This window comes from Crotalus tigris, unplaced genomic scaffold, assembly GCF_016545835.1.
Source record: "Crotalus tigris isolate CLP2741 ecotype Arizona unplaced genomic scaffold, ASM1654583v1 scf7180000018053.2689490, whole genome shotgun sequence".
Classification (NCBI taxonomy): domain Eukaryota; kingdom Metazoa; phylum Chordata; class Lepidosauria; order Squamata; family Viperidae; genus Crotalus; species Crotalus tigris.
In genome coordinates, this window is record NW_024096796.1 from 514,142 (window position 1) to 539,543 (window position 25,402).

The 25,402-nt window shown below is 38.8% G+C and overlaps 1 protein-coding gene across 3 annotated transcripts in view; it reads right to left on the reverse strand.

Moving 5' to 3' along the window:
• Positions 1 to 64: 64 nt before the first annotated feature.
• Positions 65 to 25,402, reverse strand: part of NGEF (neuronal guanine nucleotide exchange factor) — a 76,984-nt gene continuing 51,646 nt past the window's right edge. For all 3 annotated transcript variants that reach the window (XM_039347100.1, XM_039347099.1, XM_039347101.1), the window contains 10 exons: positions 22,355 to 22,515; positions 20,826 to 20,978; positions 18,996 to 19,125; positions 18,553 to 18,627; positions 14,235 to 14,324; positions 13,114 to 13,277; positions 6,353 to 6,508; positions 3,145 to 3,224; positions 2,614 to 2,718; positions 65 to 2,086 (listed from right to left, as the gene is read on the reverse strand). In XM_039347100.1, the coding sequence (XP_039203034.1) occupies positions 1,914 to 2,086; positions 2,614 to 2,718; positions 3,145 to 3,224; positions 6,353 to 6,508; positions 13,114 to 13,277; positions 14,235 to 14,324; positions 18,553 to 18,627; positions 18,996 to 19,125; positions 20,826 to 20,978; positions 22,355 to 22,515 (1,287 nt within the window). In that variant the 3' untranslated portion in view covers positions 65 to 1,913. The remainder of the gene's footprint in view (positions 2,087 to 2,613; positions 2,719 to 3,144; positions 3,225 to 6,352; positions 6,509 to 13,113; positions 13,278 to 14,234; positions 14,325 to 18,552; positions 18,628 to 18,995; positions 19,126 to 20,825; positions 20,979 to 22,354; positions 22,516 to 25,402) is intronic.

A 25,402-nucleotide genomic window follows, 5' to 3' on the forward strand; every position in this document is an offset into this window, starting at 1 on the left:
TGCCTTGTAGAAAGGGCATTTAATAAATTATTTTGGGAGTATATAAATAAACACTTCTTGATAATTGCTTCTGTAACATTTTTAATATGCAAAATGTTTTACAACCTTTTAATATAATAGGCTCGGTCCCATAGCTAACCCTGTGGCTTTTCCAAAGTTAGAAGGATCTTGATGCTTTTCATGGCTCTCTATTAAATGCTGAGACATCTCTTGTTCTTTTGGCTCAAGGCTTTCCTGTACACGTGTTTAAAGTACAGATTTCATGCACTTTGCTAAGGGTGCACAACAAATGAGTAAAATCACATTTCTATTACTTTGATACAACTTTGGAGACATTTAATACAAACATCCACCTTTTGTCTTGGGCCTGCTGAGTTTTTTTGCATGAGCATTGGTTGTTATGGATGTACAACCACAGAACAAAGGAGCAAAAGACAGAACTTTACTGTTCTGACTCTGAATAAGTTACTGATGCTTACCATATGTAGCACCCGTGTGGAATGTTATGAAGAGCTTATTTGGCTGTGAAAACATGTTCTCTGCTTTTCTTTTACTTCTTTTTCAACATATGCAAATGCTTCAGTGTATACAAGAGGCTCAAGCAGAGAAATCTCTTCAAGGGATATTATCTCAAATATTGCAATCTCCTATACAGTTTAGTGCAGCATTTGCTTAGGACAAAACCCTTAATACAGTGGTCCCCAACTTTTGTGGCTTGGTGGCTCGGCTGGGGGAGGGAGAGGGGAACTGGGCCATATGAGGGGCGAGCTGGTGCATGCGCATGCACGCAGCTAGACTTGTACAAGTGGAAGGCTGGCATGCTGGTCCATCACTCATACAAGTTGAGCTGCATGCCAGCTGCTCATGTGACCCAATTCCAAACAGGTCATGGCCCGGTAGTGAGCCTCAGCCTAGAGGTTAGCGATCCCTGTCTTAATATACTCCCCATTCTGGCACTAACTCCAAATACAACTATACTCTGCCTGGTTCCCAGTGGTAAGTGTATGAGATAACTAACTTTGGATAAGTAAGTGCAGTTAGTGGTTGCTTAGACAGGGAATAATATTTCTTATAAAACAGAATAATTGATTCCATATCATCCCTGAATAATGTGGTTTGGCATACATCATTCTGAGAAGCGTAGACTACACAGGTCAAAAAAATAGAAGGATGATAATCTGAGTTCCCAATTGGCCCACTGCAACCAACTGACTCTTATTTTAGAAAATATACTTTGCATGCTTCAATATTACCGTCTAGAACTTGGAAGTTCATAACGAAGACACCCAGGTAAATAAATATTGTAGTGCATTTTAACTACATAACATTGCACTTCTTGATCATTTTGTTACCTCCACCTTTCTTCCAAAACACAAGAGGAAACTAGTTTATCACATGAGCAGTTCAAACTCAGTTCTAGGAGAAACTTCCTGAGTATAAAAATATGGAAGTTGATAATTTATAGTATAAGCTTTCAAAGTAGTATTGTCCACAACTTCATTATCTTTTCATAAGAAAATCAAATGCTGCACTTTTTTGTACCATTGGATAAGATGCTAAAGAACCAAATTGCTGGATTTATGGACTTTGACATAATTTTCCCTGTTGCTCAAGTGATTAGTTTCCTCATCATGCAGAATTAATAAATTTACATTCTTCAGAGTATGCAGTACATTAGGAAAGACATTTACAGCTTCTACATCTGTACAGGTGAATGACAGCCTCTCTTCTTTTCAGTCTGTCTTCAGAAAGACTATCCAGCTTGTAATGAGAATGCAAGGAAGCCCAATAGTTCATAGGTGAAAGGATCTGCTTGCCAAGAGATGACTCATGTGCATTCTCTCAAGCACTACATTTCATTGTCTCGGCCTCTGCCATAAATAGCTTCTGAAAAACAGACGACTAAGTAATGATCATTGTCTATTCCTGCTGCCCATCTTCCTCCGCTGACTGTCATCAGTTTTGTGCACTCGGAAACATTCCTTTAAATTCTGAGATCGAATCTTGGCATTCATAATCTCTTCACCCATAGAACTGGGGAACCAACCTCTTTCTTGATCATGCAAACGTTCCCCAAATATCCAGCCTAGAGTAAAAGAAAAGATAGTGATGGTGGAAGAAATATACTAATAGAGATCAAATTAATATTGGCTTAATAATTCAATATGCAGAAAGTATTTTTAATTAGAATGTATTGTGATGTTGATTATACCATCTTAAGTCTGAAGCAGATGTTACAACTAAAGGAAATGTAAAGATACAGCTTCATTGGCATTGAAATACCTTAATATTATTGCAGTTTTAAATAAGAGTATGAAAAATACATAGTCAATTCCTTGGACCACAGCCTGCTACTGCTGGAATGCTCAAATATACTCCGGTCTTCCAACCTTAATGATGCAGATAAAATAGTGTTCCATTGTAATGGAACTGGTACATGACTCTGCATAAGTCTTTTTATTTTTTTTATTAGTTTATATTATAAAATACAAAAGTACAAAAACAAATAGTAGGAAAAAAGGAGGGGAAAGGGAAGAGTGTAGAAAAGAAGGGAAAAAGAAAGAAAAGGCATTGACTTCCAACACGGCTCTGCGTAAGTGTTGTTGATCTTACCATCATCTGTCTTTTCCAGAATGTTGAGGACATCAGCCAATTCCAATGAAAGTTCATCTGGTTGCTGGGCCACGTAAGGATGGACACATTGTACTTGAGGGCAATCTGTTAAAGGAAAGAAGTTAATTTAGCTTGCTAATCATTTATGAGAAGGAACTGCATGGGTATTTTTAATAGAATTAGGAGCTAATGAAATCCTGGTTTATATGAAAAACTTGCTGCAAAATATAGTTTGCAGGAATCTCTCTCAATGTTTCCAGAAGTTGCCACTGATTCTTTCCCAGAGAACAACTGATCCAGAATCAACCAGCTGGCTTTGTGCCTAAGGGACGACTAGAACTCAGCATCTCCTGGTTTCTAGCCTGGTGCCTTAACCATTACACCCAACTGGCTTTCTCAATTAATAATACCCATCCTAATTTAAAGTCTAGAAGAACTGACATCGCTAAAACCCAATAAAAGAAGAACCATATAACATATTTTTCAAACCTGTTTGGATAGCAAACCTGTCATGCCTTCTCTTTCACTTACCCATAAGTCTGGATGTGAAGGAAACAAACTTTGTTCGTCGATTTGGAGCCAGCAAAATCATCCAGCGTTTCATTTCACTTCTATGTGACATATACAGGAAGAGATCACAGCAATCAGAGTTTTCCATGTGCTTTTAGAATGGTTAGAAATCATGCAACTCTTACAATTAATTGTTCCTGCCAATTGTTCCTGCACATTATTTCTTCTGTTTAGATAAAATATATTTTATTCCATCTATGGAGGAATCAGAAAGTTGATAACGCTCCTTTTCTATAAGTCTAGTGACCATAAGATATACAAGAATGCATTTACTCTATTGTTATTAATCTCCTTCATTTAAAATAATATTTTCTTGCTGCATATAATGCATTAGGTCTTCATCTTAATACTGAATCCTTCAGCATATGTAAATATATATGTAAATCTATAGGCACTTTATCACTCCCTGTGTCATACCATGCATCAGCAAAATGACTGATCTGCAGTTATGTATTTAAAAGATATATATGGCCACCCATCTTAAGGAACTCTGGATGGCTCACAACAACCAACCATTTGTTAGGATGCCTTGCAAAATGTAATGCAATAAGCGTTGGTGCAAATCTACAAATATCTGTGAAAACTGAGCATATTTCAGAAATGTTTGGTAGACTACAAAAATATAAATTCCACTACATAGTCCTCTTATTTTTCTTTTTTTTTAATTCATTTATAACATAAAATGTGAAAATACACATGCAAACAGTAGAAAAAGGGGAAACGAAAAAGGTGTAAAGAAAATGAGGGGAAGAAACAAAAGGCATTGACTTCCGACTCTCTCTGTTGCAGTAAAATCAGACATTAAAATCAAATTTCAGCTTTTTACATTTCTATAGTAGTATGCACTAGCCATTTCTATATCGGCAAATCAGTAAAACCCAAAATCGTCCTCTTATTTTTCAACTCTTGCTTTTTAAAGCATGCATTGTTTTCTGAAAATAAAGCAGTCATCTCCCTTTCCTAGTTTCAATTTAGATAGGGTACAATAAACCTGTAACTCATATATAAAGAAAAACAAGGACTAACCATGAAGAGCATGTACTTTGATTTCAGACCAGAATATACAGTATTTACTACAGTCTCTAGCCTGAAATTATATGGCTTGGATGGAAATACTGTAAATACCAACTAAAGTAGGAATAAAATAAAACAGAACAATAAAATGCAAGTACTTGGATGCTAATGGTTTCAGTACTGAAAACTAATCTGTACATAAAACAACAAGGTTTAAAGAAGGACATACTCAATTATATAAAGAGTTCTACAGTCTACATAAACAGTCATAATCATGTTTATGAGACTAAATCTATAGGCTGTCCAAACCTCTCATAATATGTTCCATCTGCCTTTTGAAGCAGACATCAGCAAATGAAATGGTCAAATTAGCCTGAGAGAAAAATGATCCGTGTGCTTTATCAGCCTCCAAAACCCCCGATTTACTGTCAGCATTGAAATTTGTTTTGGATATGACTTATTTGCCAAAAATCTGAAATAAAGAGTTGCAGTATTGCCTAGTAACACATAAATGGTAACTTTAAGATGGGCTTAATTCCACAAAAGATTTTTGTCCAGGTTTAAATACCTCAGAAGAAAATCTGGCTGTCTCATTATTCTGTAAGGGTATGGATGGATGGATAGATGGATGTGAAAGTTGGACCATAAGAAAGGCTGAGCGACAAAGAATTGAGGCCTTTGAACTATGGTGCTGGAGAAGACTCTTGCGAGTCCCTTGGACTGCAAGGTGTTCAAACCGGTCAGTCCTAGAAGAGATCAATCCCGACTGCTCTTTAGAAAGCCAGATCCTGAAGTTGAAACTCAAATACTTTGGCCACCTAATGAGAAGGAAGGACTCACTGGAGAAGGGCCTAATGCTGGGAAAGATTGAGGGCAATAGAAGAACGGGACGACAGAGAATGAGGTGGCTGGCTGGAGTCACTGAAGCAGTAGGCGTGAGCTTAAATGGACTCCAGAAGATGATAGAGGACAGGAAGGCTGGAGGAATGTTGTCCATGGGGTCGCGATGGGTCGGACACGACTTCACAATTAACAACAACAACAAAATATAAAAGAATCTGAGCCAGCCACTACTGCCCATTGGGTTTAATATTGATTACTTGTTAATATGGTAATATGATCAACATCCCTTAAATATATGAATGTAGTTTAGCATATATCACTTCCCAAAGAGACATGGAATTACCGAGCATGGAGGGATGTTGCAAAAAAGATGACACTTCAACACTGGAAGGACAGTATGCCCTTCAGTGTGACTGATTACACATAGTGAATCAGAGGGTTGGAAGTGAGTTTGGAAATCTTCTAGTCCAATCCCCTGTCCAAACATATGACTGATGATGTGCATTCACTTTCAGATTACTTACTGATGCAAACACTAATCGATATTATTTCATATAGTCAAAACTTAATTATGTTTTCAGAAACATGATTCATTTATGTTCATTTATATATATAAGCAAAAAGCAGTAACAAATTTAAAAAGGAGTGACCACAAAAAAATCTCTTGTGAAATTCAGAGATCATGAGTGGGATTAGCTTTGTTTGCAAAACAGAATATCCATAAAATAATTTACCTTCAAACAATGGTTTTGTAGCCAAAAGGAGAAAATGAATTCAGCTCCTTAGCATATCTTATATTCATTTTAGGAATATTCTGGGACCATGTATTCAAGAATGAGAATGAAATGCTCCCAGAAAAGGGGGGGGGAACAATTTGGTTTGGTTTTCTAATTTCAGTATGGAAAAAAAATCATAACCCTATCCTTAATTCACTATTGGAGGGCAACAAGGAGCAGGGGAGGAACAAAACCATTCTAGTTCTGCCCAAGAATCAGAGACTAAAATTTTCTATGCCTAATAATGATGGTTGTAAAACAGGCAATTACATTAAGGGGAGCTAATTTTAGTGATAAAAATAAATTACAAGGTAGTTTCTGCTAAGATTTATACACAGAGCAATTTCTGAACCGATTTCTGTGAATGCATGCACGCAAATGAAAAAATGGAATATGGATGAGTTGCATACAAGCCGCTTGCTCCCTGATTAGCCTGGAAAAGCTAGAAGTCCACATAATCCATTAAGTTGGAACAAAATGAATGGGTTCACTCACAGAATCCACACACTTGCATGCGTATCACTTGTTGTACTTACTGGGATAACGCCTTCAACATATAGCTGACTTCACGGTCATCTGCATTTTCTAGCAGCCTCAGAATAAATACATTGGCCAAGCTCTGTCCTTGGTCCTCCAACTCTTCCACTCGAAGAAGGCCTCGAGAAGCAGAATCAAATACTTGGTACTTGTCACTGAAGCAAATAAATGGTTATTATTATAGGCTGGGTGTACAGGAGGTGTTGCAGCGTTTTTGCAATTGGTCATGAAGCGGAATGACTGCAGAGACACTGCAGAGGCTGTACCTTTGAAACAGGATCATAAGCAGTCTGTCGTAACTTCAAATAAGTAACCAGTTTTAAGTAGAAGACTACCTATACTCTATTTTCAATCCCTGGCTCATTTTCAGCATCTCCAATGATACTCAAGTGACACTATTTTATACATTAACATCCATACATGCACACAATCAAAGACTAAACCAGGAATACTGTTTACAAGAACAAAAGACATAAGACATGTGTTGGTAACAACATATGGTTTAAAATCATTTACATAAAGAGAAAGCAATATATAAATTTCAAAAGTGATTAATATATTTGTAACATTGTTTTACAGAAACAAAATATTACAGTATTTTATTAAAGGAAGAGAGAAGGTGTTGTGTTTTCGGCTCGTTGGCAATTGAAATTGACGAAGACACATGGTGAAAACAACAAGCTCTTTATTACTCTTCTCCTACAACCAAGCAAACAGCAAAAGGCACGCAGGCCTTTTATAGGGCCAGAGACCCAGATAGTGTGAACCAATAGGAATTGAGCATTTTCGCACCTTGCGCATACGCACAAGGCTGGCACCACCCTGTCTGCTCCTGGGCAGCTTTTGGAATGCCCGGGACCATTTGCAACATTCTGAGCTTGCTTTCAGCTCTTGCAGGCTCAGGCCACAACACCCCTCCCTCCTAGATGGAACACCTAGCTTACGCACAGGTGCATTGTGCAATGCAGGGAGAGTGAAATACAGATGCATTATTCAAATGCAAAGAGGGTGGAAATGCTTGGGTCTGCACATAGGCAACACCTTTCAAATAGTTGTTAACTCAAATAAAATATATCCAAAATTAAAATAGTATATGAGACTCTTCCTAAGTGTTAACCCCTTCATTCAGCGACCTCATGCAAGGTTGCTTATGTGTTGACAGGAACTTCACATAATCTCCTAGATGTTTAGGTGGGCACTTGGCCCGCTGTGACCTTCTAAGGGCCAGTGAGGGTGCCTGGCCTACCAGCTCACCTACCAGGCTAGGCAGGCCAGGACTTTGATGCCCCAAATACCCAGGTGACCCACCCAGCTGCTGACTGGCTGGACCCTCTGAGTCCAAGCCAGTATACCTTGGAGGGGTGGAAGTCCCCGAGTCCACAATGGACTCCTCTTGGGAACACTGTCCCTCGAGCCCAAGGCCAGCAGTCGGAGAGGCCTGAGTGGCGAAAGTGCCCCAGTACTCCTTAGCCCCCGAGCATGTGCCAGAGGTCAGGAACTGCCTCCATGGCAAACCCCCTTGCTACTGACTTCCTTTTCGGAGCAATTGCTGAATTATGAGAGTGCCCCTGTTGGAATTCCCTTTCTATGGCTGTTTGTGATTTATGTGGATACCCCCGGTCTGTCTCCTTGTCTGGAGCACTATCTGACATGTTTGAATAATGTGGATACCCCCGGTGTGACTCCCTGTCTGGAGCAATGACAGATGTGCAGGATGACCCCCTATCCTGGGAATTCCTGTTTGGAGCACTTGCGGAAGCTTGGGATGACCCCCAACGACCTCATCAGCTTGTACAGTCTTGTTAGGGCTAGGGACCTGTGACCCAGAACCCATATTATGGTCCCCCCCCCAAGAGCAGAGACAGGAGTGGAAACATGGCTGTCCAGCCTCCAACGCAGTTGGTCTATGTGATTGCGAAGAACGCGGCCATCATCCAAGGAAACTTCGTATGACAATGGCCCAGAGACCTTGCAGACAACAGCTGTTGACCCAGAGATTTCCAGGCCCATAGTTCCTTGCCCAAACCAGATCGCCCATCTGAAGTCTCCTAGGTGTCCGCCATCCAGTCTGGGTGCAAGCTGTCCAGTTTGGTGATGAGGCGGCAACCCCAGCGGAGTTCTGCAGGGCTCTTCCCAGTGGCTGTGCATGGTGTGGTGCGGTGTGCAAGAAGGAAGTCTGCTAATCTGTGATGCCAGTTAACGTAAGTCAGTTTCTTGAGAGCATCTTTGGTAGTACACACCGTTCTCTCTGCCTGTCCTTTGGAGGATGGATGGAAGGGAGCAGAAGTCGCATGCCGGATCAAGTTGGCCTGAAGAAAAGCCTGAATTCAAAAGAGGTAAATTGAGGGCTATTGTCTGAAACCAGGACATCTGGAAGCCTGGCAAAAATACCTCTCAACACCTGGATGGTCCTGGCAGTAGTAGTGGAGGAAACAGGAACAACCTCTAGCCACTTGGAATGGCTGTCAACGATGAGGAGGAAGAATTGCCCCTGAAAGGGCCCAGCATAATCTATATGCACCCATGACCATGGGGTTTGAGTTTCCTCTCACCCATGTACTGGGGCCTGAGGCATTTCAGGCCTTGACTGTTGGCACAGTTGGCACCCATGCACCTGAGCCTCGATGGCTTTATCGAGCCCAGGCCACCAAAGATGGCTGCGTGCAAGCGCTTTCATCCTTACTATACCAGGATGTTCCTCATGTAGAGAGAGCAAGATTCTAGACCTCAGTGAGGCTGGGATTACTACCTGCAATGCAAACAGGCAGTTGCTCATTGAAATGCGCTAAAACAGCATTTGAAGTGAGCAAGGCCTTAACCTCATTGAAACTCCTGTCATGGACTTTAGTCCACTGCCATGGAGCCTGCTTGTCTAAGAGCCTGTGTAATGGCTCTGCCACAGCAGCCTTATGTGGGAGAAATGCATGGTAAAAATTTAAGAGCCCCAAGAAGACTTGCAGCTCACTCTTGGACTTGGGGCTTGGGGCCTGCTGAATAGCTTGCAGTTTGGATTCAGCAGGGTGAATGCCTTGGGTATCAATCCTGAACCCTAAGAAGTCAGTGGAAGTGACTCCTATCTTGCATTTATCCTGCTTTAATTTAAGGCCTGCTTTTCGAAAACGAAGCAAGACAGTCCTTAACCTTTCTGCTAAATTTTGAGATGACTCCCCAGCAATGAGGATGTCATCGAAATAGGGACAGATCCCAGGAATACCTTGAAGTGTGCTCTCCATGACACTTTGGAATATGCCAAGGGCTATATTCACCCCAAATTGCAGTCTTTTGACCTTGAAGTCTCTCCTGTGAGTTACAATCGTCTGGGCCTCTGCAGCTGCCTCATCAATAGGTAGCTGTTGATAGGCCTGTGCCAGGTCAAGTTTTTGCAAAAATGCACCCCCCCCCCTTGAGGGAGGCCAGAATGTGGCTTACAACAGACACTGGATAAGCGTGGTGTTGCAACGCTTTATTCAGTGTGTACTTATAGTCTGCACATATACAGATTTCCCCATTAGCCTTTAGAGGCGTTACTATGGGGGTTTCCCATGGACTAGAGTCCACAGGTTCTAAGATGCCCTGCTGGAGTAATTTGTCCAGCTCAGCATCTATCTTACTTTTGAGGGCAAAAGGCACCCTTCTAGGCTTGACCCTGATGGGCGTGATAGTTGGGTCTAACCGTAGTGCAATGAGAGGCCCCTTATAGGATCCTAGCTCTGAACTAAACACATCTGCGAACTCCCTGCAAACCTCTGCAAGGCCCAATGTTTGCAAGTTGTGCAGCCCAGTTACTTGGATTCCCAGAGCCTCGAACCAATCGAGTCCAATAAGACTTGTACGTTCACCCCCAACTACCACCACATCTAGGAAACCTTCAAAATCCTTATGCTGTACCTTGAGTGTGGCCTCCCCCTTTACACAGACCTTAGAATTTTGAAAATCAGTGAGTATTAGATTCAATGGCCTGAGTTTAACTCAAAGGCCACTACTGCTGCAAATCCTTTTGAAGGTGTTAATTGAAATAATTGATAGAGTGGACCCTGTGTCCAACTCCATCAACAAGGGAACCCCTTGCAACCTCATGTTAATTTGAAGGTTTTTCTTAAAGGGCTTGTGTGTCCCTGTCCTCAGAATACTCCTGCGCGATGCTCAGAAGCACACCCTGTGTTGGCTGGGGACCCTGGTACCTTTCTGAAGCAATTCTTCCCAAGGTTGGACCTTCTGGCAAACCAAACAGACGGAGGTGATGTGGCCTTGCCTGCCGCACGCCCTGCAAATGGCGGAGCGAAACCTGCAGTCAGCTCGCTTGTGGCATCCTCCACACCTGAAGCACTGAAGAGATGCTGGGGCCTTGTCCAGATGCTCCTTCGGCCTCCTCTCAGCTGGCTGGTGAAGTCTGTCCATCTCCTCTTCAGGATCCGCTTCTGATTCTTCTCGAGCACCCTCTTGATGGATGGTAGCTGTGGCTGGAGGGTTCCTGGTGAGCTGCAAAGCCTTCACAGCCCTGCCTGCTGCTTCTTCAGCTGCCACCTCTCTCAACGCGTCTTGGAACGAGACCTCTTCTTTCGCAAAAATCTTTTGTTGTAGGTCTCTACTTCTTAAGCCACACACGAAGCGATTGTGCAGCCTTTCTTCCAGATCCTTGAACTCACAAGGCCTGGCCGCTTGTCTTAAAGCAGCAATAAAGTTCACAGCAGATTCACCTGGCCTCTGGTCTCTCTGCTCGAACACGTGCCTCCAAGCAATGATGGATAACTTCGGCTAGAAATGTTCCTTCAACATCTTCTTCAAGTCAGTGTATGTTACTGACTCCAGAAGTGCAGGGGCCACCAGATTTTCTGCGATGTTAAAAGCTTCTTGTCCATAGGCACACAAAGGAGTTGCTGCCTTCAGGCCGTCTTCTCTTATCTGATTTACTCTAAAGTAGTTCTCCACCTGTGCTACGTAGGAATTCCATCTCTCTGGGTGGGAGACATCAAAATCAGTCAAGCGGCCAATCTTCAACATCGTAAACTTTACGACCTTCGCTAATTGCCTCCTCTGCAAGCTGATCTTTGGGAAAGGGCCCTTTTGCCGAGCTCACCTCCAGCGATGCTGTACTGGCAGGCTGAGTCGCGAATGCAGGACACCATCTTCCCGATCGTCAGGACTTCTTTGGTGCGTCCTTAATTCTTTTTATTGCTTGCATGGATCCCACCTTCGTCGCCAGTGTTATGTTTTCGGCTCGTTGGCAATTGACGAAGACACATGGTAAAAACAACAAGCTCTTTATTACTCTTCTTCTACAACCAAGCAAACAGTAAAAGGCATGCAGGCCTTTTATAGGGCCAGAGACCCAGATAGTGTGAACCAATAGGAATTGAGCATTTTCGCGCCTTGTGCATGCACTCAAGGCTGGTGCCACCTTGTCTGTTCCTGGGCAGCTTTTGGAATGCCCGGGACCATTTGCAACATTCTGAGCTTGCTTTCAGCTCTTGCAGGCTCAGGACACAACAGAAGGCATGAGACCAGAAGAATGAAAAATAGAGTAAGAAACCCAACTGCAAAAGGCTCAGATGAGACAATAATAAGGACCATTTGATTGTTCATCAAGAAAGGCTATTGATATATATACACAATCAGTGAGATAAGATTATATCAATCTTTTTCTTTCTCCCTCCTACAAACTCACCACAACCCTATGAGGCTGAGAAAGAATGACTAGGTCAGAGTCACCCAGCTGGCTTTTATGCTTAAGGCAGGTATTTAATGAGCAAGTAATACTGTAAAAAATTCCCATTGTTTAGTATCCCTCCTTTCTTTATATTAAGTTCTAAAACTACACAACTGATGTGAAAATTCACTAACAATTTTGAGTAGGAGATAAAGAGAAATCCATCACTTCCATTTTGCCTTGAGAAGTGGGATTTAGAAGTAACAGGATCAACAGGAGAGGGTTAACCAATATTTCTCGGTTTCAAATCTCCATTTCTTAAGGACACTTTGCCACACAATTTAGGAAATGAAAGGTAACAATTCTTAATTTAAAAAATCCAAAATTTTAAATCTATTCATCTCAAAGATGCTTTTTCACGAGGCAAATGGACTTTTTGTTTTTCTTTGAAGACATTTCACTTCTCACCCAAGAAGCTTCTTCAGCTCTGACTGGACGGTGAGAAATGTAAGAAAAACAAGAAAGTCCTATTGCCTCAAGGAAAAGCATCTGTGGGATAACTAGATGACTGAGAATCTCCTTAGACATTTATGGATTTATTTTTAATTTAATTTAATGTTTCAATTCTAAAGCTACCTGATTGCATAATGAGTGTGGGCAATAAAAACAATAAAAAATAAAATAAAATAAAATATATCTAAGAAAAGGGAACACAATTCACCAGAACAATCAACCCCATAACACAAAAGAAAAAAAAAAAGATACCAAAGAAGCCCCTACCAAACACAAAGTGGCTTGACCACCATCATAACTCAAGGCCTGGAAGAACAATCAGGTTTTTAACAATTTGCACAGAATCAGGAAACTAAGAGCAGTCCCAATCTCCAACGGGGGATATCATTCTAGAGGCCAAATTTGGTTAAAACAATAACAACAGTTAAAAAAAATTGTCTAATACTTATGCCTACAGCTAGGGCTGTAGTAACATGAAATCCCCTGGATGATAGGCTATAAAATATTATTGTTGTAAATAAATAATATATTAATAAACATTAACTGCTAATGAAGATTAATTCCTCTCAGAATTGTTAAATTTGTCTAATTCAGACTTACCCATTAATTTGTCTGCATAGTACTAATAAGTCGTTGAAAAGGAACAAGTAGATTTCTCTAAAGAGTTTCTTTGTACGTAGTGTACGGGATGTTTTAGGGCCATTCATCTGCTGGAGTTCTCCCTGCTTTAGCAGCCAGCGGGAATGAGATATGATGGGCACAGACTAATTATGGAAAGAAAACAGAGATCATAATTAATCAGAATTTACTGCAAAGAAAGGAAAGTTGCCCCCTTAAAACAAGGGCTAGGACCTTTTGGGTATTATGATCCTTGAAGAAATTCATAGATATAACAGGGGCATAACAACAATAGGGTATTACAGCAGGATAATAACATAATCAGAAGGGCTGAAAGTGTGATCTGGAGTTTTATATTAAAAATCAGTTGCTTCCAAATTTTAATACCATGACTGTGATATTCATGGTTACAAAATGATACTGAAGGACTAATACTCATCTCTACCCTAGAATGGATGCAACCTGAGTTACATTTTTTGAAGAGGTGGAATGTGGTGTAGGTTTTTAACTCTGCTACTATTCCCATTACCCTTTATTAAAGATGTTCATTGTAAATGTGAAATAATGATATAGGATATAAGTTATATGGGATGCACAGCTAACTAGCAGGGATGGCAGTATAGATCTGAACAAGTAACAAGATTTTTAATTCCTCAAAATACCTTCTGAATCTATTTATTTGATTTATATTCTCTAATTCTTTCAGGAATTCAAGGCAGCATGAATGGCATTACTTTCTACAATATTTCCTCACAACAAAATCAAAAATAAAAAGAAGTGGACTTCTTTTTATGGCAGAAGACATATTTGAATTTTGAATTCATTATTCAGTATAAATGTCAGCCATTTCATACTAGCTAGTCCTTCTGTTAACATAAGCCAAGAAAAGGAGGTCTAAATAATGTTCTGCTTAATCAAAATTAGAACACATATTCATATTTTTTCTCAAAATTCATCAGATCACAGTTTATCTTCATCAAGCAAAGAAACTTTTCTCCACAATCCCAAATCCTATTTTTCAGATAACCTGCTTTCATAAAATTCTGCATGTTCTTTAAAACCCAATTGTCTTCTCATCATGATTTACCAGCTTCTATTTATACCTTGATCTTAAATTCCAATTTCTTTTGGATGCTGATCATCTGTTCTGTGCGACTCATTTTTCTAACTCCTTCATTACATGCCTTCACTACCTAAAAGAGAAGGATAAGGAAACTTCAGAAATAGCATTTCTTGTCCTAAGGTCCTGTTTTGGGGCTTACACGACAGTTAAAATGAAGGTGGCATCCTAATTCTTTATAACAGCAATAAACAAACAACACAGGGCAATATAAGTAGGGCAATACTTAGATTAACTTATGGTTAGGCAAGTCCTTGTCTACTTGCCTTAACTATAATTGTAGGTGCATCTGCCAGCCTATTCAACATGCAGGTGTGGAGTGATATCGAAATTCCCTAAGATCTTCTAAAGACTTCCTGTCACTCAAATTCTTCCTGTTGTCATAATTTCATTCACTGGCAGAAGGCAATAGCAAATCTCTTCCATATTATTGCTAAACAAATACCATAGATATGTTCATGAATCACCAGAAGTTAAGCTCAATTCAAGGGAAACTTTGTTTTTCTTTTGTTCATTTTTGATATTTTTATTCAAGAAATCTTTTAATCTAGATTGGTTCACTCTTTTTCAATATGTAAATGGACACATTTAAAAATATTATCTGACTATATGTCTTTAATGTTTGGGCAAAGACATATAAAAAGCTATAATGCCTTTAAAATTTAATGTTTCATTCAAACAGGATGGGCAAATTGCACTAAAATATTTGGCTGTAAGACTTAGTGTATATTCTAATATGCTATTAAGATCCTGGCCCCAGAGATATTGAGGACTAATCAAAAATCATTTTTGAATGGTTTCAAAGATATATTTCTACTTGCTACATAACTTTTGCTATGTACTTGCCACTATGTTATGAACTGTTCAACATATTGGGATTCTGTCAAATTGCAATTCACTTCTCATTATTAAACCATGCCAAAGCCAGAATACTTTATGTGAGTTGGGCGGCCAGATAAATTTGTTAAATAAATATTCAGTTTTTATAGTGACCCAATCATACAACTGTCAGTTGTATGCATTAGTATATGCGTACTTCCAATGTAAACAAAATATAAAATAATTCAACCAAATTTGAAATAGAGAATGCACAGTTATAAAAAATACATGATGTATCCAACTAATCAAAAGAGCTTCATTTTTACTTGCTTTCATAATGCTCTCAAGACTGATCCTCTTGTAATGGGGGTTTAACTATGTTACTTCTAATTAAAGAAGGCAATTCTGGAGATACCAAGTGATACAATATGGAGTTCTATAAGTCAAAGCCAGTTATTTAATTGTACTGTGGAATTTACTGACAATCAAAGTAATGCCAGCAGCATAAGGGGAATGTGGTCCTAGCATTTTAGCTAATGCATGGATTGCTGGGTTTTGAACCAAGCAGTTTCCGAATGGTTTCTGAAAGCAGCTCATGTAGAGTAAATTGCAGCATTTCAATCGAATGGTGATAAGCACATGAGTCACTGTCATAAGGTACTCCCACTCCAGGTAAGGTCATAATTGGCTTTTGTGTATGGTAAAAATCACACAGTAGCTTATAACATGTTTTAGACAGAAATAAGTGTTTAGCTTTTTATTTATTTGTACTTATTGTTAGATTTTTTATCCCACCTTTATTACTTTATAAGAAGCTCAAGGCAGCAAATGTACAGAGCAAATGTACAGAAAGAGTACAGAGAAGAGCAACAAAGATGATTAGGGGACTGGAGGCTAAAACATATAAGGAACGGTTGCTGGAATTGGGTATGTCTAGTTTAATGAAGAGAAGGAAGAGGGGGGACATGATAGCAGAGTTCCAATATCTCAGGGGCTGCCACAAAGAAGAGGGAGTCAAGCTATTCTCCAAAGCGCTGAAGGCAGGACAAGAAGCAACAGATAGAAACTAATCAAAGAGAGATGCAACCTAGAACTAAGGAGAAATTTCCTGACAGTTAGAACAATTAATCAGTGGAACAACCTGCCTCCAGAAGCTGTGAATGCTCCAACACTGGAAGTTTTTAAGAAGAGACTGCACAGCCATTTGTCTGAAATGGTAAAGGGTTTCCTGTCTGAACAGGGGGTTGGACTAGATGACCTCCAAGGTCCCTTCCAGCTTTGTTGTTGTTGTTTTTTATTATTATTATTTTGGATCATCGCACAGTCAGCCAGATGTTCAGACTGGATTTGGCATTTTGTCTACCTATCGAGTCCTTACCCAGGACTGGGATAGGCAGATGTGGATATTTGATGGTATTACAGATATCATCGCAGGATGGAAGCAGTTCCTAGTAAGGCCGCCTTTTGCAATTGACTAATAGCGAATTTGTCAATGTCAATGGTGTTCAAGTGGTTCTCCAGTTGTTTTGGGATTGCACCCAAGGAGCTTATTACTATTGGTACTACCCTTGCTTGCTTTTGCCATAGTCTTTCTATTTCTATTTGTAGGTGTTTGTATTTTGTTACCTTCTCCAGTTCTTTCTCATCTATTCTGCTGTCTCCAGGCACTGCCACGTCCACTATCCAGACTTTTTTGTCTTTCTTATCGACAATTGTTAAGTCTGGGGTGTTATGTTGCAGGTGCTTGTCTGTTTGAATTCTGAAGTCCCAGAGCAGTTTAATTTTATCATTTTCTATGACTTTCTCTATTTTATGATCCCACCAGTTTTTGCTTACAGGCAAATGATATTTTTTGCAGATCTTCCAATGCACCATTGTTGCTACTTTGTCATGCCGCTGCTTGTAATCAGTCTGTGCAATCTTCTTGCAACAGCTTACCAAGTGGTCCACTGTTTCTTCAGCTTCTTTGCATAGGCGGAACTTACTGTCTGTTGCTGTCTTCTCAATTTTGACTTTGTATGCATTTGTCCTTAAGGCTTGGTCTTGTGCAGCCAGAATTAGTCCCTCGGTCTCTTTCTTCAATTTTCCTGCTCTTAGCCATTGCCAGGTCTTATTATTATCTGCTTTCCCAGCTATTTTTTTCACATATTGGCCATGTAGTGCTTTGTCTTCCCATGCCTCTATTCTGTTCTTCATTTGGTCTTTCTTGTAGGCCAGTTTGGTCTCTCCAGTAGTCAGTAAGCCTTCCTGATATACTAATTTCAGTGCATCTTCATCATTGTTCTTCAGATATTCTTCCAAAGCCATTTTTTTTTCCTTCAACCATCTGATGTACTTGTAGCATTCCATGCCCACCTATTTGCCTTGGTAAATAAAGTCTATCAATGTCACTGCGTGGTTGAAGGGCATGATTCATTGTCATTATTTTTCTGGTCTGCTTATCCATTGCTTTTAGTTCTGCTTGAGTCCAGTCCACTATTCCAGCTGTGTACCTAATGACTGGAATTGCCCAGGTGTTGATTGCCTTTATGGTATTTCCTCCATTGAGTTTGGACTTTAAGATCTTCTTCACTCTTTTGATGTATTCACCTCTAATCTTTTTCTTCCTTTTTCTTTTTTTATTATTATTATGATTATTATTACTACTACTACTACTACTACTACTACTACTACTACTACTACTACTGTACTCTTCTTCCTATTTTTCCCACAACCACCACCTTGTTAGGTGGATTGTGCTGAAAATTTGTGACTGGCTCAAAGTAACCTCGCTGGCTTTCATGTCTAAGGCAGGACTGGAATTTAAGTTCTCCTAGTTTGTAGGACAGCACTTTCACCACATGACCAAATTGGCTCCCTATACAGGTTTGTGTAGGCCATACATATACCTTTGATCTTAACATGGATGGACTAGACCGGAGACAGAATTGTCATCCTGCATGGCCAAGGGAGGCTAGATACCTTCATATTTCACTTCTTATCAGACACTGCTTCGGTTTAAGAATAAAATTTGTAATTTGGCCTATCCCAGAAATATGCCTTTAGACAGAAAGGACACATGCTCAGGGGATTCCTAAAATGGAGTTCAAATGAAATGAAACACTTTAAAAAATATATGCCATGACTCAACAATTTTGGGATCGTAAAAGTAATTTTGCATTTCTAGATGCAAATCTGACCTATTAACAGACTTTGAATGGTGACAGCTAATTAAATTAACTACTCTCCGTGGATTTTTATCACCTTCAAATGTCTGACCAAAGGTTTGGATCCAAAAGTCTGAATCCGTTTTCCTCAGAAAATGTATTTTCTGTAAAAATACAGATGTGTCAAATTATCAACCCCTACTTAGACACTTGCTTGGAAGTGTCTAAAGGAAGTGAATTTTATACAAAAATATTGTATCAGTCATTTTCCTGGCTTTCAGTTCGTTAAAACTGCATTGGCCTAAAAGAGAAAGTGAAAAATCTAAATAAGCTTACTATTTCCAGTTCCTTGTGAGCCTCAAGAGCAGTGATTTCACGTTCAGATTTTTCTTCCACTTTCTTCAGGATATTCTGCACAAAGAGCAGGAAAAATGTTATTAACTTGCTTTATAATACAGTACGATAATACAGTATGATATTTTTAATAGGGATTTTCTCTATGTATTCCAATTCCAGATCTGTATATATGAATATATTGTAGGTATTGGTAAGTTGATATTACTGTTGAACAGTTCTGCATGAATACATGTATAAGAGGATGGTGCTAATTTAGTAGTACCATCTATATCAACACTAAAAAGAGACTTTACAGATCTTCCATTCAGCCTAATACCCATAAATATTCCTTGTTGGCTTTTCATTTCCCATTTGAATATTGTCATCTCCTTCACAGCTGACACCCAAATAAGAATGAAAAGAAAAATATAAATTTGTTGTACCTGTACCAGCAGCTTCAGCCTAGTGATTCTTTGAAAAGGCAAAATCAAGAAAGATGAGAAAGGCAGGCCTTTGCATTTTGGATCCAGTTCCAATTGTAAGATCACCTCCCGGAAAGCTGGCTTCTCTTGGCTGACAAAACAGACAGATTAAGAGATGTATTTGTTATTTCCTTTTGTTTTAAATCTGTAGGAGTAACTGATATGCTCTATGTTATTTTTTAATCCATGACACTACCTTTCTCAATACTCCTGGCCTTTGGTCCTTGGGTCTTGTTTTGAAAATTGTGGTGCAAAATATTAGCACTCTGAATGTTGGTTTATGGTTGAGTCTATTTATAGCATTGGGGATTGGAAAAATAGTTTTATGTGCAAGCAAGAGTAATAGCTTCCCTTGTGTAACATATACAGACTTAGCTGCCTATGCTTTGTGTGGGGGTGTATGTGAATGGAGTGTGTGTCCAAGCAGCTGAGTCAGAGACTTAATTATACATTTTTACACAGTCAGATTATTGTGGTATGCTGAAGTGCATATAGACATAGAAAGCAGCTTTCTATAAAGGAAATAGAATATATAATATAAGGTCCCTTTCTGACCAAGGGAAACCTTGCTGGAAATATTGAGATGAAGAATTCACCTGACCCAGATGGGAAGCTCAAGCTGACAGGCAGTCTGTCAGTGATATGGCTACTGCCATTCAGAAGTACAGAAAAGCAGCTCACAATTTTTGTTTATGTTGCAAGGAAGCTTATGTTATTGGATTCCTCACAGCCAAGAAAAGGCAGCCTTGTAAGAGAACTTTGTATTCATAATGAACTACAATAGAGGGAAGCCTCTGGAATAAAAAATTAAATCTAAATTATTGGTTTAAGGCCAAAGTGCCAAACAGCTCTTTCCAGTTAGGACTGCACTTGGCCTTTGAATGGTATACCAGAATCCAAAAACTAGCAGGTGGACTAGGAGAAAAACTACATTCATATTTAAATGTAAATAAAACTAAATACAGATAAGCATTTATTCCTTAGTCATATATTTACTTATTTCCTTCTTCATTCACATTTAAAATTACAGTTTGATAACAATTTGGACATCTCTGAAAGCTGCATCCCAGGCTATCAGTGATTTTTGATTGAGCATTTCTGCTTTATACTGTAGGTTCAAACATGCTGCAACATCATCATTGGAAGACAGCTGAGGCAAACCCTGACCTCTGGCTCAAGTGAATCCTGGGCCTGGTGGGATCCAGATGGGTTAGTTAGTTCACTTCTTAATGTAATGAAGATTTTTTTTTCTAAAAGATTAGAGTTATCTGCAAGATTTATGGTCTGTTCCAATTTTCTGAACCATTCTTCATTAAGCTAGTAAAATCAGATGTGTTATCAGTCACAAAAAGACTCACAACAAAAAGGATCTCATAGTTTCATGGGCTCACTGCTTAAAAGAGATTCTGTCCTTCCATCAAAAGATATGAAGAAAAGGTATGTTGCCAAGATTAAAGGAGGGCAAGGAGATGCGCATACACACTCACACCCCGAATGCCTTTAATTATCTGTTATAAAAATTGTGTCATGCAGACTGAGGGTCAGAACAACGCCCAATGGTAATATCCCTCTTTCGGACCAGGTACGTGTCTTTTTGTCTTTTATTCTGGTATGAAATGAATTACAAGGTAAGCATTTAATTATATGTAGAACAAAGACATGAATTCCTAAAACCTGGGGAAAATAAGTTTCCCCTGTGAGCTATCTATTAAAATCCTAAAAGTTATCCAGTTGCTGTGCTGGAGTTAAATTGTTTCATTAGCAAAGCCATGCTGGAGAAATTACACTCACAGAAGTTGTTTATAAGCTCTTTCCTGGTAGGTTTGGTTGGACACGTAAGTGACATATACTGAGAAGTGGCTAATAGTATGCTGATGGACAATGTCACAGACATCAGAGATTACAATGTTCTCTTCTACTCGCTTCTCAAGATCTAAGAGAAATCTAAATGAGAAATCAAGAATGAATCATTCAAATAAATGTAAAAACAAAGTCAACAAAGAGGGAAAGCAAGGATTGCAACAGAACCTTCAGTTTGTATTTTGCTTCACTTCTTTCCAGCAAGAAGAAGCATGGAAAGTTGTAAAATATAGACTTTTATTTGCATTGCTGAAAGAGATCTCTCTGTATTTGTTTTATACTACATTTGAGCCATGTGAGTATTATATTTGAAAGTTCATTATTTTTAAAAAATATTATCCAGTGTAAACTAAAACATGACTGTCTAGTCATTTTCACTTTATCTGATAAATAAGTTTAAGTAATTTATTACAAAATGTGAGCAAAATATACTGATAGTACAATTTTTAAACTGAGACAAACTAAACCCTAGACCAGGGGTAGGCAACCTTGGCTCTTTTATGACTCGTGGCCTTCAACTCCCAGAATTCCTGAGCCAGCATGGCTGGGTCAGGAATTCTGGGAGTTGAAGTCCACGAGTCATAAAAGAGCCAAAGTTGCCTACCCCTGCCCTAGACAGATTGTGGAAAAATAATGTGACCAAGAATTTAGTGAAAGATTCTTGGTTTTATTTTTTTAATTAATAACCAATTCTTGGCACTGTTCTTTGTAAATTAAATTTTTTTGCCCTCATTTCATGGGTAGGGAAAACAGCATGTATACATGACCACATACCAGTGGCGAGACCTCTGATTCCCAGGGAGAGATGTAGCTGTAAAATGAGGAGTATATAATCCTATGAGATGTATAGGTGCAGGAATAAATATCATGACTGATATTCACATAACAACTGCAGTAAAAATCTGGTAAATACATAGAGAGAAAGCCAGAATATTTACAGCTTTTTCTAGTTTGAGTTCACTCTGAAACATTGCCACTCTCGAATTATTTATGTCATATGAATCTAACTCTTGACAAATGAGAAACCTGTCCAACCCAACACTGTTTTTCCATAATGTTCAACTAAAAAGACACACTGTCTTTAATTCTAGAGATAATATATAGGATTAATAGATCTGTTCTTAAACACATTGCCCCCTCTGCAGGAGGAGTCCAAAGAAGAACAGGACTGTTCAAATTAGCAGTGAGATATCAACCATCATGGTGCCATCCATAATTCCCTCAACCTACTAAGTCCACTTTCCTACAGCAGGAAGAAATTGGACTTGTCTGACGCAGTTTTCTAATGTGGCTGCTTCTGATGCAAAAGATATAGGATTTAGCAACCTTTCCATTTCAGAGAAGCAATTTTGAACAATATTGTACATTTTACTATTGTTATTAATAATCACTATCTGTCCCTTTCAGGGAAAAGATGAGGAAGTTTCTTTTCTACTCATAACAATCATTTAAGGATTTACCGTTCACTGACTGCTATGACATCCAGGACATTGGAGAAGAGGATGTGAGCCTCTGAAGGATGCAAAATCTTTTTCAGTCGATCATTTTCCATGAAATGACATATCAATAAATTCAAACTTTTGTAGTATGAGGCTTCTGAAGTGACCAGTTCAAACATAGCCTGTAGGAGAATTCCAAAATTATATTATGAAGCCATGGTTCTGAAACCCTCCATTATTGTTAGTTAGCTTAGTTTCATCAGAGGGACAGGATGAATACAGAGTATATTTTATTGGCTACCACACCAGCTGCTTCAAAAGAATAAAAAGCAATTGAAAATACATATATGAAAAAGCCATATAAATAATGACTGAAGAAATGAAAGCTTGTAAGAATGGTTTATGCACACTGGAATAAATATGTAGATTCTGAAGACTGCTATTCTGATCCAGTGATTAGTATCTACACTTACAGCCAGTCCTATAGACTCTGTAGATGTTCATCTATGCAGATGAAATAGAACATCTTGTTGGGAGCCTTTAAGCAGTTGAATCAAAGTCTGTAGTTTTAAAAGAGCAATATACTTTTTCTTATGGATTACAACCTGAAAATATTTTCTAAATCAGATATTATAGTCTTAGGATATAAAGCTTCCATTGTTTAATATTTTTCATCACACTTTAAATAAAAAAATTGTCACTGTGTGAACTAATAAGAATTACATGGGTTTTAATTGGAAGGAAAGGAAAGTGATAACAGTGTTGTAAAAGTGAAAAAAACACAGCTTATGAAAAGAAGCTGTATGAAAAAGACTGAAGATAAACATTCCATTTCAGTATTATTGCCAGCTTTTAATTATCATGGATTCACATAAAGCAGATAGTTCCTTAATTGCTTAGTATGGGAATACTGTTTTATAACAGAATAGACAAAATTAAGAAGCAAAACATCTGAGAGACAAAGCAAAGAAGATTGCTCATAATTTGGGAAGTTTCCCCAAGCTACCCTTTTCAGAAAATTATTTAAATATATACGTCACATTTCTTTAACACTTCAAATACATATTAGTAAAATTCTGAAATGGATAGCAAGAATGAAAAGTATCTTGATTTACTCCAGTACAACCATCCTAAATAACCAGTACTGAACTGAAACATGAGGCTGTTCTCTCTTTCTGAATATCATTAATATACCGGTATTCCCCTTTATTTATCTATCTCATTGTGTTAGTTATACATTGATGGGAATCATATTTGCCTAATATAACTGAACATAGGTAGGTCCGCCCACCCACCCACCCACCCATCTATTTCTCTATCTATCTCTCTATCTCTCTATCTCTCTATCTATCTATCTATCTATCTATCTATCTATCTATCTAATTCATAGCTGCCCATTATCACGAGAAATGACTCTGGGGAGTGTACAATGATCAAGAAAAAACAATACATGCATAAAAATAACATTTAAAATAGAAAAACCAGCATTAGAAATGGAGATGATTAAAAGTAAAATTATATACAAGCCCTAAACAGAAAAATAAGTACATCAACCTCAATAGTAGAACCATCTAAATAAGTCTCTAGTTCCTAGGACCTCCAGTCCTGATGGTATAACCAGATCTTGAGGGACTTCCAGAACATCAAAAGAGATAGAGCTAATCTAATGTTGGTGGAGGACGGATGTTCCATAAGGCAGGTACCACAGCACAGAAGGCCTATTGCCTGGGACCCATTCCTGGCTGATGATATCAGCAGCAGGCCCTTTCTGTCTAATGGGATGGGCTAATTTAACTGGGGAGAGGCAGTCCCAACCCAGTTCTGTGCCATGAAGGTCTTTAAAAGTGAAAAAGTGCTCCTTGAATTAGACCCAAAAATAAACTGGCAACCAATGCAAATCGCAGAGCAGAAGTTTATATATGCTGTCCTAGCAGCACACATAATTGTCTGCATGCTGCATTCTGCATTGGCTGAAGTTTCTGAATGCTCTTCAACAACTGTCCCATGCAGTAGTCAAAATTGTTCCAATCTGGAGGTGACTGAGGCATGAGCTGAAGCTGTGCAAAAATCTTCCTAGGCATGACAGCCACCTGGTCCTCAAGCAGGAGTTATGATTGCTCGCTGAATCTGTCTGGGGAATCCGGCACCAAAGATGGCACAGTCTTGGAATCAGTAAGGTCCTAATCCCAGAGCCACTTAGTTTTACCAGAATTCATCTTAAGCATGTTCTTTCCATCCAGATACTCAGAACCGCCAGATACCTGGATAAGACATTCACAGTATTGCTTAATTTACAGGGGCCAAGATGCATAGTTGGGCATCATCAGCGTACCTCACCTCATGGTAATGAATAAGCTCACACAGCAGCCTCATGTGCACATACATACTCATATTTTCATATAACCTTTTTTTAGACATAGTTATTATATTACACTGTCTTACTATACGTAAATAATCATATTTGATTCAGATAAAGGGGGAATATAGTTACCTGTTCAAAGGGAAAATTATCTATTTACATTGCACTGCTGCTCATGGGTTGCATATCCAAACACGAAGACACTTCTTCATTCTATTGCAAGTGGTCAACAACTAGAACTGAATAAAAAAAAAAGTCTTGCTCCCAGCAATGAAGCTACCAGTACAGGATGGCAAAGCAAGAAATAATGGCCTAGTTTCTATGGCAACAGGGATGCATTTCTTCTTTCCCCTCCAATCACACAGAAAACAACTCAAAATCTTGTTAACATTCAATGACACTGTCAAACAGCTAAATATAATTTCCTATATGACACTTGTCATCATTATATTCTGCAGTTGAGAAATGCACTATGTATAACCATACATTGAAAAAATGTTGGAATGCCAAAATTGGCACAAAACTAACAATATTTCAAAAAGATTTTAAACTGCAATTATCAATTTAATCTAAAAAATTCTGTCACGTTGATCTAGTTTGCTATTATGATTTTTTAAGTTTTAGTGCAGTGATGATGTTACCTCATTGGGTAATGAAATGTCTGCAAGAAAACTATCAAGCTCAACAAGTATCAAGGACACCACCATTTC